Genomic DNA, 18,910 nt, shown 5'->3' on the forward strand with positions numbered 1-18,910 from the left:
CTCCTTCTAAATAGTTTTTCCCAGTGGAAATGGAAATTTTTGACATGAGGCAGCCTGGTCTTAATGTCTGGCTTATTTTATTATTTTTTTAGAATTTTCTTATTTTTTAAGTAAGCTCTGTGCCCAGCATGGGGCTTGAACTCACAACCCTGAGATCAAAAGTCACATGCATAACCAACTGAGTCAGCCATGCACCCTGATGTTTGGCTTATTCTAACTGTCATATCTAGTGATTACAAATAAAATAAATCACTTTTCAAATCTAGATTTTAAAGTGAATGGAATGGGATGCACTTGGTACTTTGTTCTATTAACATTCTAAAATTGAACAAGGGTGGGACAAGGCTAAAAATGGGCTACACAAACCCTCTGGTAATTACTTAATACTCTTGCAGGATGATCACAGTAGTACCAGTTAAGATATAACTGTTTCCTGTCCCCTGAAAATACTTGTTCTAGGTAAGACACAAAGCTATCCATAGAAAGGGCAGTAACTGTTGTGACAATCTACCTGCAGTATTTGGAACACGTTTGTAGGGGCATGTCCCTGCCTAGTCTTGTTTAGGTAGGGCATCCTTTCCTTTGGTAGGTCTTCTCGTTTACAAGTGAATGGATGAATAAAGCCAATTACGATTAACTGCACTTATGAGAGGTATCAACAAAAATTAACAGGTTTCATTTTTATGAGAGTTATGCTCTTTGTACTCTGAGATTCTCTTATAAACTTATAGGACCTAGAGCTTTCCAGCTACATACTGTACTTAATTAATCCAATGGTTAAAACAGAGGTACTCATCTATCAATGGACAATTGGGTTGCTCCCATATCTTGGCTATTGTAAATAATCTTGCAATAAACAAAGAGGTGCAAGTCTTTTTGAATTAGTGTTTTGGTTTTTTGGGGGGCAAAGAAGATGTGGTATATATATACAATGGGATATTACTCAGCCATAAAAAAGAATGAAATCTTGTCATTTGCAAAAACATTGGATGGACTTAGAGGGTATATGCTAAGCAAAATAAGTGAGACACAGAAAGACAAATGTCATATGATTTCACTCGTATGTGTAATTTAACAAACAAAACAAACAAACAAAAAGAGACAAACAGAAACCCAGACTCTTAAATACAGAGAACAAACTGAGGGTCGATGGAGGGTACATGGGTGGGGGATGGGCTAAATGGGTGATGGGTATTAAGGATGGCACTTGTGATGTGCATTGGGTATTATATGTAAGTGATGAACCACTAAATTCTACTCCTGAAACTAATATTACACTATATGTTAACTAACTAGAATTTAAATAAAAACTTAAATAAACAAACAAAAGCAAACAAAAGAGACAAACAAAAAAACAGACTCTTAAACACAGAGAACAAAATGGTGGTTGCCAGAGGGGAGGTGGGTGGGGAATGGGTGAAACAGACAAAGGAGATTAAGAGTACATTTATCCTGATGAGCACTGAGAAATGTATGAAATTGTGGAATCACTATATTGTGTGCCTGAAACTAATATAACACTGTATGTTAACTATACCTGAATAAAAAAAAAAATTAGAGATTTTATTTATTTGACAGAGAGAGAGAGAGAGAGAGCACAAGCAGCGGGAGTGGGAGAGGGAGAAGCAGACTCTCCGCTGAGCAGGGAGCCCGATGTGGGACTCCATCCCAGGACCCTGGGATCATGATCCAAGCTGAAGGCAGATGCTTAACTGACTGAGCCCACCTAGGCGCCCCCCAAAAAAATTTTAATGAAAACAAAAAATGAAAAAAGAAGTTACTCTCTTGACAGATGAACTCAGCATGAAATATGGTTTGTCTGTTTGTTGTAGGCTTATAATAATAATAAATACTAAAATGCAACATTAATTTTGTAGGTTCAATGAGGAAAATAAATGTAGAAAACTATTTTAAGAGGCCTAACTACACTTGTGGTGAGCATAGCATAACGTACAGAGATGTTGATTCATTATGTTGTACACCTGAAACTAATGTAAATTGGGTGTCAACTATACTCAAATAAAAAAATAAGTTAAAATAAAATAAAATAATATTAATAAAATATTATAAGATGTGTTGTGAAAAAAAGTTTTAAATAGAAAACAGTTGTTAAAAATATTTCATATGGTCTTCTGAGACTGGCCAGACAACATTCCTTACCTGAAAATTGCACATGTCAAAAACAACAGTCTTCACAAAATTATTTAGAACCTCACAAGGAAGTTTCTATTAATGTTATGAATGTATGTTTGTATACTTGTAACATATACAGATAGATAGGTATATATGTTATAAATAAATATTTCCTGGTGGACAGCCATCATTCATATTATAGTTGCATTAATTTTTCCCCTAAGGTAAACAGATATTGCATACAATCTCTAAATTTATCTGTATTCATGAATTTATTCCACTCAAGAGAGAAGTAACTCTCTTGCTCTAAACCCTTCAAACGCAGTGTCTATCCAACATTATGAAAGTTTTCCTCCATCTCATGCTTGAAATGGGTGAAGTTAAAATTTCTTACCATCCAGGCTGTGACAAAGTCCCCCATCCAGGTCCCTACTGCAGCTAATTTCATGAAACTTTCATTTCGGATGCCCATATAGTCTGTAATGATATATGCTCTGTGGAAACAAACACACAAGACATTGTCCATACTGAGAGAGCCGTATCAAAGTGTTCTGGTTCAGCAACACGCAAAGGGACTTCCCTCCCTTTCAACAAGCTCTCCTGCCTTTGTCTCATCACATATGCTTACAGATCTGAAAGGCTAGGGAGACTTCTGAGGGTGTCTGGGTCAGTTCCAATTAGATTTGAAGACTGACTGTGGTTCTACCAATTACCATGTGCATTTCATTTTCAAGCTGTAAGACTGACAACAGTTTTTGAAAAATCAAACAAATACTCAGTAAAGGCATCATTTCATGCTCACTCAGGTATGCAGAGTGTGGAAACGATTCCTGAATTAGAGTAACTTGAAAGGGAAGAGAAAAGCTCGCTTTTCCTTCAGTTCTGTTGACTCAGAACTATTGAAGGGGTACTGGGTCTAGGCTTTGGATAAAGTATCATACCTGAATAATGGTCAAAAAATGTCCATTTCAGAAAATTTCCACAGAATAAAGAAACATAAAATTTGACTCAAATACATGTGGCTTAAATTATTACTTAAATAACAATAACCAGATTTAATTTCATCTCTTTTTGTGTCACAAATTCTTCTGCTTCCTATAACACCAATTCATGTTCTTCATGGTCTGAAGAGAGATTCAAAGGCACAACTGATCATTAAATACAAGTAACAAGACTATGCCTATTACATGTAATTTTTATTTCCTTTTCCTCACTTGATATTCAAGAAAATCTAAGAATTATTTTCCCATTGTATAATTTCTCCAGGAAAACTGGGACACAGGGAGATCATTTAACTTGCCCAATCAATACCACACAACTAATGAATGGTAATTAGGAATCAAATTTCTCTCTCTCTTTCTCTCTCAAGTTTTTTTTTTCTACTCAAAAATTTTTTTTACTTTAAATTTTGTTCCTTTTCTTAAACATGATAACACCTGTACAATTTAGAATATTAGTTAACCTTGATTCTTCTTAGATTAACTTTAAAACAAAATATAGCAGAAAATGATACGTTTGTTATTTAGTGAAACTACAAAGAATTTTTTGAAGTCATTGAGAAGTAAATCATCTCCAATTCAGTTTTTTTTTCCTGGAGTTCTTTCTTATAGTTTTGTTATCCGTAAAATAAACAAGGTTTTAAATAGTTTTACTTAACAAAAATAAACTTACGAATTCTTAAAAGCACTTTTTTCCACATACTTCATTCACCTACCTTAGAAGATCTTTATAAAAATCTTAAGATCTCACCTCAAAATTCTGAGTCTCTATTCCATAGGTTTCTATAATACCCAAAATAACTAAGCTGCTGGCTTACAATATTCCAGAGATCATTATAAGCACTTTAAATACAGTGTCTCCAATAGCTTCCAGGTGGCGCAATGAAATGTTATTATCCCCGTTTCACAGATATGGAATTGAGGCTTTGGAGAGTTTTTGCAACCTTCTCAAGGTCAAGCATCTAGCAAATGGACAAGGTTTGAATCTAAATTTGATTGACTCCCAAATCCAGACACTTAACCACTATGCTATATCTTCTTCCTACAAGAGTTAGTGAAATATAAAAAAAACACAAAGACTATCTATTCTATTCCCCAGTATTTTAGTAGACAATGAAGATCCAGACTTAACTTCCTTTGAGGATAATTCATAACAGAAGTCAAGAGTAGTATGCAGAAGCTGCAGCTCATCAGAGTCATCCTCAAGTGTTGGACTCCCACTAAGTTCACCAATCTAAGCAGCCTCCATGTGAAAGTCCACAAGTTAACTTGGACAGCTTGGTCTTAGTCCCTTCCGTATTACTACTGGTGAACAGTTCTTGGGCAATGAATTCAGCGTACGTTAGAGTATCAGCTCTCGTAACTGTCCAGCTCTTTCAATAACACTTATTTTGAAGGATGTGTTCAATGACACATTCCTACATGCCTACTTTGCCAATTAGTTCTAGAATACATTGAGCTAGGGTGGAAATTTCCGGGTACCTTCCTTGTGGTAACATAGGTATGTCTAAGAGAAGACATCATTCTCTAATTTCCGCATCTAAAAATAGGGATGAGATGGATAAGCTTGCAAGAGATTAATGATCCAGTCACAAACAACTAAAAAATATAAATAAAACATAAAAATTGCCCCCCAAAATCTGCTTAAAACAACCTGAAAGCTGATTAAGCAATGAGAACTAGAAAAACCAATTTATCAGATTGGAGGGAATTGTGGAAAGGTTAGCTATATTTTCCCTGGGGACATTTGCTGATTCGGCACGCAAAGCAAGAGGATGAGAATCTGGGCTTTGCCTGGGCAGAGGGAAGTCTCAATGAGCTAGAGAGACAAACATTAGGAATTTAAGGAACCAAGATCCTCATTTTGGAGGGGCACAGAAGGAAGCATGATATACAGCTGGGTTTACTTTCAAGACATTTACCAAATTATGAATTATGTTCAGGGGGGAGGCTAAGAGACTAAGCAGAAAGTCTCTGAGAAGCATAGCAGAGGTTTAGCAATTTCACCACTTTGAGGAGACTATTGTATTTCAAAACCTGCCAGAAGGAATGGCCCAAGAGAATACACAGAGCAATGGGAGGCTAGAGAATACCAGAGATGGATGGGTCCTTACTGAAACTGAATCAGTCCTTACCTACTCCATTCCATGACTGGATTAAGGTGATCAGCTTCTATTCCTCCCATCTAACAGGAAAGAGTGAACATTTTCGGGATGAATAAAATATCATCTAGGTCCTCTACACATTTTTATACATAACAACCATCATTCATTTAAAAATTACTAGGATGTCAAGAAACAGGGCTATATCACCGAAAATCAAGAGAAAAAACAATGTCTAAAACTAGATAATAAGCTCCAGGAGGACAGAGAGTTATTTTGGCCATTCTTTTCACTGTTGATTCCCCAGCACTTAGAGCACCACCTGCATATAGTATGTTATCAATAAACATTTGCTTACTGTGTGAATTAATGAAGCAAACCAAGTTATTCATATTTTTTTCTATATGGTATGGGTAGATCTATGTATATTAAACCATAGAAACAGCAGTAAAGTAAGATCTGAACTGTGGGCATGTGGTGAGTACTGAATGCTATGGTAACAATGAAGATGAGATAGCACAATTTATGAAATAACTAATATGTATAAAAGGTAAGTAAGTATTCTAATTTTTGCTGCTTTAGACAAACATACAGAATTACAAATATGCAACCTGTCACAAAAATTTGGAAATACTAGTTCATTGATTTGCATACCATTAACAGTGACAACATTTCCTGTTCTGGTTGTAAAGGACAGAGTGTGCATACATTTACATCAGCAATGTTAGCCAGTTTAAATATCACATTGCTCTCTACAAAAGTGAAGTTGTGAAGCTTCATACCCAATGTTTTGGGGAGTGATTGAGAATTAAATGTTATTTGCTAGGAGGCACCATTAACGTTTTAGTTTTGTTTGGAGTTTTAGCTAATTATTTCAACCATTCATACATCTTTTGTTTGTTTTATACTTTACTTGTTATTTCTACTGTGCATAGATCTAGAAAATCTTGCAGTTCTACCAGCCTTCCAGGTAAATATCAATCATTGATATTTTCTTTAAAAATTCTAAATGAATTTCTTTACAGGCTGTAACTTCGGTTTTTATTTTTTGAGATCTCAAGTTTAACTGTCAAATCCATAACAGATGTGTGGAAACTTCAATATACAGGATCTTGGAAATGTTCATAATTATCAAAACAGCCTGAAAAGCTATCAAGACTATCGCAACTAAGTGAAAACTATGTGCTAAATGGGCATAAACTAATCAGATTCTAATGTGGGCTAAATAGTCAATAAAACTATAATCTAGTATATTGATCTTACAGGGGACAGTCTTGATCACTAGCAACAAAAGTTCTAGTTCACTTCAGTCTATTACTTATATGTACATGGATGTAGTCAATGCCAGGTGATTTAGGAGTTGAGTCTCTGAAAGTTTAACAGGAGGCAGTAAACATAGATCACCAAACCAATATGGATTCATGCTTCACTGAAGATCCATCTGTGCCCAGCTGGATTCATAATGTCACAGCTGTCTCTCCCAGCCATGTTTGGGCAACATAAACAAGATTGGGGGCTCCATACACAAGTAAATCATGGATAAGGAGTTGACTTAACATGAGTACAGTCCTGCATTAACACAATGAAACTAAAGCAAAAATTCTAAGCATTCTTGCAACATTGAGAAAAAAAAATCTGTCACTACAAAGCACCAAGAATTAAACCTAGATTTATTATATTAACCCTCTCTCACTCTTCTTGTGTTTGTGATGAAATGATTAACAGCCTTCAATCTAGTCACTTAGTGAACTATTATCCAAATAACCACATTTTAGGGGCGCCTGGGTGGCTCAGTCGTTAAGCATCTGCCTTCGGCTCAGGTCATGATCCCAGAGTCCTGGGATCGAGCCCCACATCGGGCTCCCTGCTCCGCGGGAAGCCTGCTTCTCCCTCTCCCACTCCCCCTGCTTGTGTTCCCTCTCTCACTGTGTCTCTCTCTGTCAAATAAATAAATAAAATCTTAAAAAACAAAAACAAATAACCACATTTTAGTATTTTTGCTCAAAATTCTTAGTTCTTGCTTATTGAAAGGTTATTTTCTAAAAGATTTTATATATTTACTTGACAGAGAGAGAGAGAGAGAGAGTGAGAGAGGGAACACAAGCAGGGGGAGTGGGAGAGGGAGAAGCAGGCTTCCCGCTGAGCAGGAGCCCGATGTGGGGCTCGATCCCAGGACCCTGGGATCATGACCTGAGCCGAAGGCAGATGCTTGACAATTGAGCCACCCAGGCGCCCCTATTGAAAGGCTTTGATGGAACTCAATACATGTGTATGAACCTTCCAGGCAAGAGCTACGGTATGAACCTATGAAACAAGATGCATTGGAATGTCAAAATCCTGCAGACAATTAGTAGAAGTAGCCTGGAATAATTAAAATTGCATCTGGACCTAAAATGCTTACAGATAAAATGCCACCTCAAATTTCTCAACTTCAGCCACATATACCTTCTAATTTTTATAAGGAAGACATATATAAAAAGACTGCAGATGGAGTTTTCATTGAACCAACTCACCCTGTCTGTGAATATATTCACCATACATCAACCATTCCTTTCATCCCTTGCTTTGCTTCAGCCCATTCAGTGAAACTCAACTGTACTAGATATAGAAACCTTAGTGTATCAGTAATTCCTCCCCCTCCTTTACTCCTAACATTTGATTAATCACTAAGATTACTTCTGAAAGGCTCTCAAATCTATGCTGTTTTTCTGTCATCACTACTACCAATGTTTTAATCCTGTTCATAAACTCCTCTAATCTAAATAAAAGCCATGGCCTCCTATTTCCGACTCTGTATTGCCACTGTAGTGACCCCTGGGGAGGAAATACATTATAACAAAGAGCAGGAATCCTAGAACCAGAAAGTCACGGGTTTCCAAACTACCTCCCACTTTATGACCTGGGGAAAACGATCAACTTATTCCCTTATCTGTAGAGTGGGGATAAAAATATCTATTTCTCACACAGGTTTCCTGAGGATTGAGATTATTACAGTTTTGAAAGAAGAATGTAAAGTTTCTCACACAATTTTGTAATAGGCATGTAAAACATGGCAGACCTCTAGCCTACTGACTCCCACTTTCTAAAATAATACAGTGGCTCCCACTGTCACAGAGTAGAGCATGGATAAGAAGACTGTCCACTCTCTGCCAAGCCATGCTTTCATTCAGACACCTCTCTTTTCAGGTCACAACCTCCTTTTATTAGACCCTCCACCTCACCACGGAATCAATCTCACCAAACACCCCACTATTCTATAATGTGCCTTAGTATCCTTTTTTTTTTAACCTTAGTAACTTTGTGTGCAGTGTTCTTTGGAACGTCACCCCCTTTCTTCTGGCCTGAGATCGCTAACTCAACCTAGCCACTGAGAAATCTCCTGCCATTACCCCCGAAAGCCATCCCTTCCCTGGTATGACCATAACTCTTTGAATATACTTCAGTATTAAATCATCTTCCTCAAGTATTTTAATGATTTTCTCACATTGCCCCTCTCTCCCACAAGACTTAGCTCATCAAGGATAAAGAGCATGTTTCATTTGGCCAAGTAAATTTTTTCCCAGCTTATAGCATGACTTAGGGATGTAATAAATATTTAAATGAATTAAGTAGTCAACTGATTAATTTAAAATTACTTAGATTATCTGACCCCAGGGCCAAACTAGGAAGAGGACAAAAGGATAAAAGATAAAAAAAGAATCTGCAATATAAGATAAACTAAAAATAAACATCAAAGATGAGTAGGCCATGTAATTATTAGGTTCTAACAAAGAACAGAATAGCATTGTATCATTTTTATTATCTCTTCTAGAATAAAAAGCTAGAGGCAAGGATTTAATCAAATCAAAATGAAGAACACATCCTTGACTTTCTGTGATTACATGTTGTAAATTAATTTGAATGTAATTTAGTTGACTAATAATGAAAAAAAGTAAAATATTGTAAAATCTCTGCATGGTATCTACAGAATCTTATTATTTTTTTAAAAGATTTTATTTATTTATTTGACAGAGAGAGACGCAGCGAGAGAGGGAACACAAGCAGGGGGAGTGGGAGAGGGGGAAGCAGGCTTCCCGCTGAGCAGGGAGCCCGACGCGAGGCTCGATCCCAGGACCCCGGGATCATGACCTGAGCCGAAGGCAGACGCCCAACCGACTGAGCCACCCAGGCGCCCCCAGAATCTTATTATTTAAAAGAATCTTTTAAAATTAAAAATAGAACTACCATATGACCCAGTAATTCCACTACTGGGCATTTACCCATAGAATATGAAAACACTAGTTCAAAAAAATATATGCACTCCTATATTTAATGCAACATTATTTACAATGGCCAAATTGAGGAAGCAGCCCAAGTGTCCATCCATAGATGAATGGACAAAGAAATTGTGGAATATTACTCAGCCATGACAAAGAATGAAATCTTGCCATTTGCAACAGCACTGATGGATCTAGAGAGTATAATAAATAGAAAATAAATCAGAGAAAGACAAACACCATATGATTTCACTCATATGTGGAATTTAAAAACAAAACAAATGATCAAAGAAAAAAGAGACAAACCAGATAAAAGACTCTTAAATATAGAGAACAGACTGATAGTTACCAGAGGGGAGGTGGGGGGAGGGGAAGGGTGAAATAGGTGATGGGGATTAAAGAGTACACCTACCATGATGAGCACTGAGTAATGTATAGAATTCCTGAATCACTATATTGTACCCCTGAAACTAACAGAACACTCTGTGTTATTCATACCGTAATTAAAATGAAAAATAACAATAAAAAATAAGTAAGTTATGGGGTTGTAATGTACAGTATGGTAACTATACTTAATAATACTGTATTGGATATTTGAAAGTTGCTAAGAGCGGGCGCCTGGGTGGCTCAGTTGGTTAAGTGACTGCCTTCGGCTCAGGTCATGATCCTGGAGTCCCGGGATCGAGTCCCGCATCAGGCTCCCCGCTCTGCGGGGAGTCTGCTTCTCCCTCTGACCCTCTTCCCTCTCGTGCTCTCTATCTCTCATTCTCTCTCTCTCTCTCTCAAATAAATAATAAAATAAAATCTTTAAAAAAAAAAGAAAGTTGCTAAGAGCATAGATTTTTTTTTAAAAAAGAGATTGTACTTATTTATTTGAGAGGGCAAGAGAGCACAAGTGGCAGGGGGAGTGGGGATAGAGGGAGAGTTAGTAGAGGGAGAGGGAGAAGCAGACTCTCTGCTGAGCAGGGACCCTAACCCCAACACAGGAGCCAGGGATCGTGACCTGACCCAAAGGCAGATGCTTAACCAACTGAGCCACCCAGACACCCCAAGAGTGTAGATCTTAAAAATTCTCAACACAAGAAAAAAAAATTTTAACTATGTATAGTGATAGATGTTAACTAAGGTTATTGTGGTCATCATTTTGCAGCATATACAAATATCAAATCATTATGTTGTACACCTGAAACTAATATAATGTTGTATATCAATTATACCTCAATAAAAATTTAACAGAAAGACGGCAAAAAAAATAGTAAGTAAAAAAATAAAAGAATCCTTTTAAATGAGACTAGATATCAATATGTAGCTTTGTGCACCAATTTGCTGGCACCAACAATACAAGAGCTATACAGTAAAATACATTTCTTTTACTCATGTGAGAAAAGAAAGCAAATTTATTTCACTGCCTTTCAAATGGATACTGCCAACCTACATTTGTTGTTTGTTCTTTGAAGTCAAAATTCAGAAGTTTACCAGGCTATAAAATAATACAGCCTCAAAACTAATTTTAAAGTTACAGAATTTTTGTGGTTATACCCCAAGTTTCTATTTTACTTCACTTTTTTTTCCTCACCTTCACAAATACTCCAGGAATATGCAATCGAATTGGATGCCCAAAATGGGCCTATCTTCTACTTCTAATGAATTAAACACAGCTAAGACAACGTATCTTTTCTAAAGTCACTGGAAAAACAATAGAAACAATAAAAATGTAAAATCCTGAACTTTTTGCTAAGAGAGCCCCAATAAATCCCCACGGGAATCCAGAGAGCCACATATTACTTAAAATTAATTTCATATCTAACTTGATCACATTTTAATGTTAAATAACATTCAATGTGTTTATAACTATTCAGATAAAATATATCTGAATTGTAAAGTAATTGCGAGCTGAGCCAGAATGGCATTAATTAATTTATCTTACATAATGATACTTCCTTCCAAATTAATTAGGGAGGCATAAAATAACTTATAAATTCTGCTAAGATTCTGATGCTGCTCAAAAAACAAAAAGCAAGTTCAATTTTAATGGTTTTTTTCAATGAAGGTAAGTGTTCAGGGCTGTTAAAAGGTCAAAATAGATAAGAAATAATGGAACAAAAATGCTGGGACATAGATAGAATAATCTGGGCAGAAACTATAATTTTTCCACTGTGTCCAATAAAATAAAGAAACATGAAAAATGAGACTGTCTTTCTACTCCCTACACAATTTTCAAATTCAAAGCATAATTGCTTTGTGATAGTATGATAATTATTCTTTCCTTCTCTTCTCCTTCCCCTCCCCCTCCCCTTCTCCTTCTCTTTCTCCTCCTCCTCCTTCTTTTGGCTGTGAATTCAATCAGCTCTCATTCTTTTCCCCATGGCTGGCTACCCAACACTATTTCCCAGTCACTTATTCTCTACTCTTGTTGAAGACATTTTAGGCTCTAGTTATAGGAAGGGGGAAGGGAGCTATTTTCTCAACCAAAAACCCTTCTTGCAGCATGTGAATTTATATCAGATAAGCACCTACCTTATTTCTTTTCACTAAACAAATAATTACTGATGTCTCCCTATATGCTAGACAATGAGCCTGATACTTATAAACTCAGTTTTCTGAAGGAAAGGAAATAGCACCTCAGAGCTAAGTCGTCACTTCCTACATTACCATCCAGTATTTCTTGTCTAATAATTTCCTCTGTCCTACAACCACCCTTCCCCAGTCAGGGTTCTAAGGGTAAGCTTAAGGACACATGTATACAACAATATCCAACTCTGTCACTGGCCTATTTTTTTTTTCCTTTTCTGGTAATTAGGAACCAAGATTCAAAGAGAAAAAGAAGGAAATCTTTATCCACAAGGTTGGATGAAAAAAAAAAAAAAACCGGAAGGTGTCCACATTCTGTCCTGTGCACTGGGGAACTCAAGTCTGCAGCAACAGAGAAGGGGGTATTGAACAGAAGAAGTGAGTCAGTACACTGACTCACTCAAAGGAGGAAAGAAGAAAGATAACAGAACATAGGTGGGTCTAATTCCACCATTTTCCACAGACCAGCTTCCTGTACTTGGGATTCCATGAGACACCTCCTGTTAATTTCTAATAATTACTGCCTCCCGTCTTTGTTCCTAAGCTCACTGGACTGAGCTTCCACTCATTGCAATGAAGAGAGTTGTAACCATTTGCCAAGAAAAAAATGTTAGTCTAAAAATGTGCTTTTGAATATTTAGTTCAATTTTAACAATACGAGAATCTTGTAAATCCTTTGGGAAAGGGATGCCATTAAATTGGCTAAAAGAAAAGAGTCACCAGTGTGGCTGATAAACTGATGTTCATTTTCAAATGACTCCTAAGAAGAACAAGGATAAATGCATTGAGCCCACTCTTTACCCCACTGCCTAAGACAACAGGTAGACTTTTAAATCTCAGTGTACTATTCACATGAACAAAATTCGTAAGTGTGCTGAAGTTCCGAGTGGCACCCGTTAAAAAAATGGGCATACACGCTCTAGATAAAACCAATCTGTTAGAATGTGTCTCCATTTCATGAGATGTGGGGCACCCTAGGAGAGTGTTAAACAAGTGACAATAAATGGTGGAGTAGCTGTGTGTTTAACAGATAAAAAGCTAGATAAAAAGGTTACACCTCTTAGCTTGCTGGTCTAAAAGGAACCTGATTTTGAAATAAAAAGTGTTGACAAAAGACAAAATAAGGATAAAGTGTAGCTTAGAGAGAGTGGAGGTTGCACTTTTGACATATCAAAGATTTTTACAGGGCTGCTACAAAGTGTCAGCAGAAGGTAACAAAAAGATCAGATGAAGCCGACATCATTTAGTGTAAAATAAAGAGCTGGAGAGAGTTTCACAGTAGCTTGGGAGGGGAGCCCTGGAATTGGGTTTGTCAATGATATGAGTGACTTGGGGTAGCAGATTTAGGACTCAAAAACCTTTCCAGGTGTCCAATTCTCTTGGGATGCTAAAGAGCACACACCTTTCACCCACAGCCAGCTCTGCACTTAGACCCTCTGTGTAAGAGCCAAGCCCACGGGGCATTTCTTTATCCTAACAATGCCTAACTATTATCAAATGCCCTTCAAATTAGAAATGACATGACTCTTATTGCTCCATAAATTTGCTCTGCAATTTTGCTAATTATATAGCTTCATTTGATTTAACAATAAAGAATTTCACGCTCTGCTTTGCAACGTGTGCTTCACAAGCTATATCATACCAGCCTACGGTATGAAAAAAAAAAAAAAGGAAATAAAACCAAATTTCCACCCACCTTGTGAGCATTTCGGGCCCATCAAGTTCCTCCCAAATAATTCAATGAGTTTTCAGGAAGTCGTGCTGTTGAAATGAGTACTTTCAGCCACCACGGTGCTATTTTCCAGTTAATACTGCCAAAGATGGCCCCAAAGATCTCCTCTCTCCTAGTGATGCCCACCGAAGTCTCTGTTACTGCTACTCATGACATCAGTGTGTACCAAGGCCCAAAGATACTGACGTCTGTGCCAATGACAAGGAAGATACTGTTGCAGGTCCTATTATGGTGACCTATGTCACTTTCACCAATTCTGAGATCAATCACCAGTATACCCACATTACTACACTATGCCTGTGCCACCAAACGCCAATATCCACAGTGCTGCTGATTCCTTACAGACCCAATTACCCACAGAGATGATGGAGAAATGCCTCTCTGAACTTTTACTTGCTCACGTACAATAGCCTCATACCTTTGGATTCAGATGGGGCTAGAAATAAAATATGTTGTGCTTTATTCACAATACTTCCTTCCAACACCTGACCACTGTCCTTGAACTAAATGTCCCTGCTTCCACAGGGACATCTAACTTAGACCTTATTTCTCAGGAGCTTCTTTTGGTGCCCCATGTCACAGTAGTTCAAAGGGAGGGTTCCAGGTGTGAAGATAGGTTTCCCCTCTCCAGAAGGTACAGTCTAGGAATAAAAGAATCAAATCTGCAGAGTAGAAAAAGAGATGACAGAAAATGAGAAATTTTACTAAAGTTTTGGAAAGAAAATTAAGGGATGGTAATGAACATGGTTTTAGCTTTTTCTGCATGATTAAATCCTTCTGGGATGTACATTAAAGAGGGAGCTAAATTCTGCCTCTGAACCTCAACAATACTCAAGAACAGAAGGCTCAGTATTTCAGAAGGGGAGAGAGGGAAAGGACAGAACTGAAAACAGAAGTTGGAAATCCTGCATGATGAGTATAGTTAGACTACCAGGCACCCTCCCTCAGCCAATAAAAACGGGAAATGACTTTCAGCCCACCTAATGAAGATGGACATATGCTATCTGGAGAAGTTCAGGCAAAGAGCTAGATATTTTAGTTAAAATAGGAGCTATAAAAGTACAAGTTTGTATATATTATAATTAATATATGTATATTGTACTATATGTAATAATATATATAATACTGTATATGATATAGAATATCTATAATATTGTATATTATAAGTTATATAATATTATATATCTGTGAGTCCCATTACCCACAATGCTGTTTGTCTGGGTTGAAAACATCTCAAACACCAGCCTTGCCCTCCCCAAAAAGCTTATTAACAATTGAGGTCTCCCAGTGAAATAGCTAAATGCTCATCAACCACAGCCCCCTTCCTCAAGAACTTCCTGTCATAAGCTTGTCTGTGCACAGAGACTTTCTACTCATCTTCTCATTGTCCCCTCTTAAAAATGAGCAGAGATTGGACATTACCATATATTTGAGAAAAATCTCTAACAAGACAAAAAAGCTCAAAACTAAACAAAAACGAGGCACCCAGAGGAAATGGACAAAGCAGAAAGTAGAGGAAAAGTGTGAGGACAGAATAAAGATATTTTTCACACCTCCAAAGTCAAAATTCAAATATATGCTGTCATAAAAAAAAAAAAACCACATCTAAAAATAAGGCTACTTAAAGGTTGAAAGTAAGAGAGTAAAAAAAAAATTAAGCTGAAAAAGATAGCATGCAAACAATGACAAAAAATATATAGCTATTATGTATGTAAAATATATAACTGGTATAACTATGATTATATCAAATTTTAAAGGCAAAACATACTATTATAGATTAAGAGGGAACCTTACTAATGACAAAAGGTTCAGCTCATCAGGAAGATACAATGTGCCCTTACACTATAGAAACTTACAATAAATTGACAAAGGGGTAAGAAAAAGTAGGTAAGTTCACACAGGTAATAGAAGATATCAACATATTTCTCTCAATAACCAATGAAACCAGCAGACAAAAAAATCAGTATGGACATAAAGGATTTGAATGAGAGAATTAGCCAACTCTATCTATGGATATACATAAATGACTAACACCACAACTACAGAATATGCATTCTTTTAATGCAATAGGAACATTTAGAAATATAGACCGTAAACAATGCCACAAAGCAAGTCTCAAAAACTTTTAAATGACTGAATCTTACAGAGGATAGTCTTTGACCATAATGTAACTACATTATAAATCAATAATAAAAAGATGACAATCCCCGGATCTTTGGAAACCAAGAGACATGTGCCCAAATCACATGTGAGTTAAAATAAAAATCTCGGTGGGAAAGGGAAAATAATTTGAACTGGATAGTAATGAAAATATTGTGAGACTAAAACAATGCTTAAACTTTTAATTTTAACATATTAGAAAAGAAGAAATGCTAAATAAGCTAATGAATTCAGAATCCTCCTCAAGAAATTAGAGAAAAAAATAAAAGAAGCCCAAAAGATAAAAACAGTTAAAAATTTAAATAGAATTTAATTAAACAAGTAGTAAGAAAACAGAAACAATACAGTGGATAGACAAAGTTGGTCCTGTGAAAAGACCTAAAATTGATCACTCTCTAGCAAGACTGATCAAAATACCAAGAAAGAAGGCACCAACAGCCAATGTCAGAAATGAAAAAGGGACATTGCTACAGATCCTGCAGAGATTAAACAGAGTGCATTTTAATAAATTTAGATAAAAACAAATTTCTAGAAAAACTTTTATGAATTACCAAAAGGTACGTAGGAATAAAAAGCACTAAAAATAGATCTATAAGTATTCACAAAATTGAATTTATAATTAGAAAGCTTCTCACAAGAAAATTCCAGGCCCAGATGTATACATGGGCACCAAGAGAGATGTGCAGAGATGTTTATAGCACGTTATTTATAAATAGCCTCAAACCGGAAACAGCCTGAATATCTATCAACAGAAGAAAAGATAAATATATCACGGATTTGTCATACAACAGAGACTATTCAACAATGAAAACAAACCACTCTGATACAAAGCCTGGATGGATCTCAGAAACCATGACATAAATGAGGCCAGACAAAAAAGAGAGCTTACTGTATAATTACAAGTATATGAAGTTCAGAAACAGCAAAGCTAAACTGTAGTAATCGGGGAAGTATTATAAGAGTGAAGAGTATAAAAGTGAGAGAGTGGTTACTTTGGAGGGAGGGCAGGATACAGGGGTTTATTATCAGGAAAGACAGCCACAGGTCGTCTGGGATGCTGGCAATGTGCTTGTGTTTACACGTGAATGGTGATAACATGGATCACATGGGTGTTCACTTAAAAATATTTTATAACAATTTGCTATGCAATGATTAAGCTGTACATATGTGTTCTATGTACTTTTGTGTAGGTATGTTATTTCCATATTTTTTAAATGACAAAAACAATCATTATTATAGAAGAGGCTTAAGAAATGGTTGCTATTGGGACGCCTGGGTGGCTCAGTCGGTTAAGCGTCTGCCTTTGGCTCAGGTCATGATCCCAGGGTCCTGAGACTGAGCCCCATGTCAGGCTCCCTGCTCAGGGCTAGGGCTCCCTGCTCAGCGGGAAGTCTGCTTCTCCTCCCCGATTGCCCTTCCCCCCTACGCTCTATCTCTCTATCTCTCAAAAAAAAAAATAAAATCTTAAAAAAAAAAAAGAAATGGTAGCTATTACTTCATTTTTTAAAAAATGTAACTTATTTATTTATTTATTTATCTATTTAGAGAGGGAGAAGAAAAGAGAGAATCTTAAGCAGACTCCATGTTCAGCAGGGAGCCTGACGTGGGGCTCGATCTCACGACCCTGAGACCATGACTTGAGCTGAAATCGGGAGTCAGACGCTTAGTCAACTGAACCACCCAGGTGTCCCGCCATTGCTGTCATTTTCTAGGAGAAACACTGGCATAGCAAAAAATCAACACAGCATCCATAACGTGGATCAGAGGTTGCTGCCAAGGTGAGAAGAGGAACAAGAGAAGAAGCCCGAAGTGTGATCAAGTCCACGTGTGTTATACTGCAATTAGTGAAACAGCCTGGCTTGAACAAGGACAATGTAAAGGAATAATAAAAGAGGAAACTGAAAATTAATGATGTAGTGAAGGGCACGGAGTGCCTACAATGTAATTTAGCCCAGTTTTAAAGCCTGTGGACAATTCGCATTTGGAATTTAGATGGCTTGAATTGCATCCGTAAGGTGTTGAATCTTAAACATCTTTAAACATCTTTCTGCTTCTTACCTAATCATGCTTCTTGGTATCTCTTAATGGAAAAGTGAAGATACAGCCTTACCACATAGAAGGATTACCATTCTTACATACATAATGCCTGATAAGGTAGGGACTAAATCAAGTGCCATTTGAAAGACCCATAAAAATTTATATCTGCTTCATTTATTTCAAGGAGTGAAGCAGAAAGTCACCTCACAGCAGTTGGTCCCTCGGTTGCCTGAGAATCACTTGGGTAATTTCCCAGTAGCTCCCTGGGTTAAGATAAGAACATTCCTGGGGAAGGGGAGTGGGGAAAGTGTGATAAACTTCTGTGACTCCAGCAAAGCTCTCCAAGCCTCCTGACAGGCAGAGCTGGTCCCCAGGGCAGGGGAGTGCAGGGGCTTGTCAGCAAGAGCTGATGTCAGACCCAGTGGCAAGGAAAAATGATGAGGCCCCTCCAAACAGAACCGTGAGGAAAGTGGGTGGCCAAGCGGTCAACTTGGGCCTACCCATTCAGCAGCATGGGTAGGAGAGCTGGTTTCAGTATGACTGATGGGAGCTCTTCTGAACCCAGCCATTTGGGAGAAAGGGACACCCTCGCGGCTTATGCATGGTCTGGGCCAGGGAGGGCACCGTGCTGGACGTACAGGCAACTATTCAAGTACAAGCTTCAACAGCGACACCGTGTGGCAGCAAGACACAGGTAAGGTAGAAGAACCAGGTAGCGGAGCTTTCCTTATGGCTCGTACTTTTAACGGATCCCAGTGACCCCACATGGTCCTAGGTAAGGCACCAAGTTTAAGACCAATTGGGTGGATAAAACTTCAAAAGGGAGATTGGACTCCTTGCTAATGAATACAGGGAGAGGCTCCAAGCTGTTAATTAGAAAGGTTAAAATAAATCAGCCCAAAGTCAAAACTCTGAGTTTGT

General features: G+C 37.3%; 1 protein-coding gene across 6 annotated transcripts in view; it reads right to left on the bottom strand.

The window, feature by feature from the left end:
• TMEM117 (transmembrane protein 117) overlaps positions 1-18,910 on the bottom strand; it is a 472,857-nt gene that overhangs the window by 224,423 nt on the left and 229,524 nt on the right. For 4 of the 6 annotated variants that reach the window (XM_027595076.1, XM_027595072.1, XM_027595073.1 and 1 more), the window contains one exon: positions 2,528-2,627. The exons of 1 other annotated variant lie outside the window; for it this stretch is intronic. In XM_027595076.1, coding sequence (XP_027450877.1) covers positions 2,528-2,627 — 100 coding nt within the window. Of the gene's footprint in view, positions 1-2,527; positions 2,628-5,266; positions 5,317-18,910 lie in introns of all 6 variants that reach the window. One more of the 6 variants, XM_027595077.2, reaches the window with a different exon arrangement.

Source organism: Zalophus californianus, chromosome 9 (assembly GCF_009762305.2).
Source record: "Zalophus californianus isolate mZalCal1 chromosome 9, mZalCal1.pri.v2, whole genome shotgun sequence".
Classification (NCBI taxonomy): Eukaryota; Metazoa; Chordata; class Mammalia; order Carnivora; family Otariidae; genus Zalophus; species Zalophus californianus.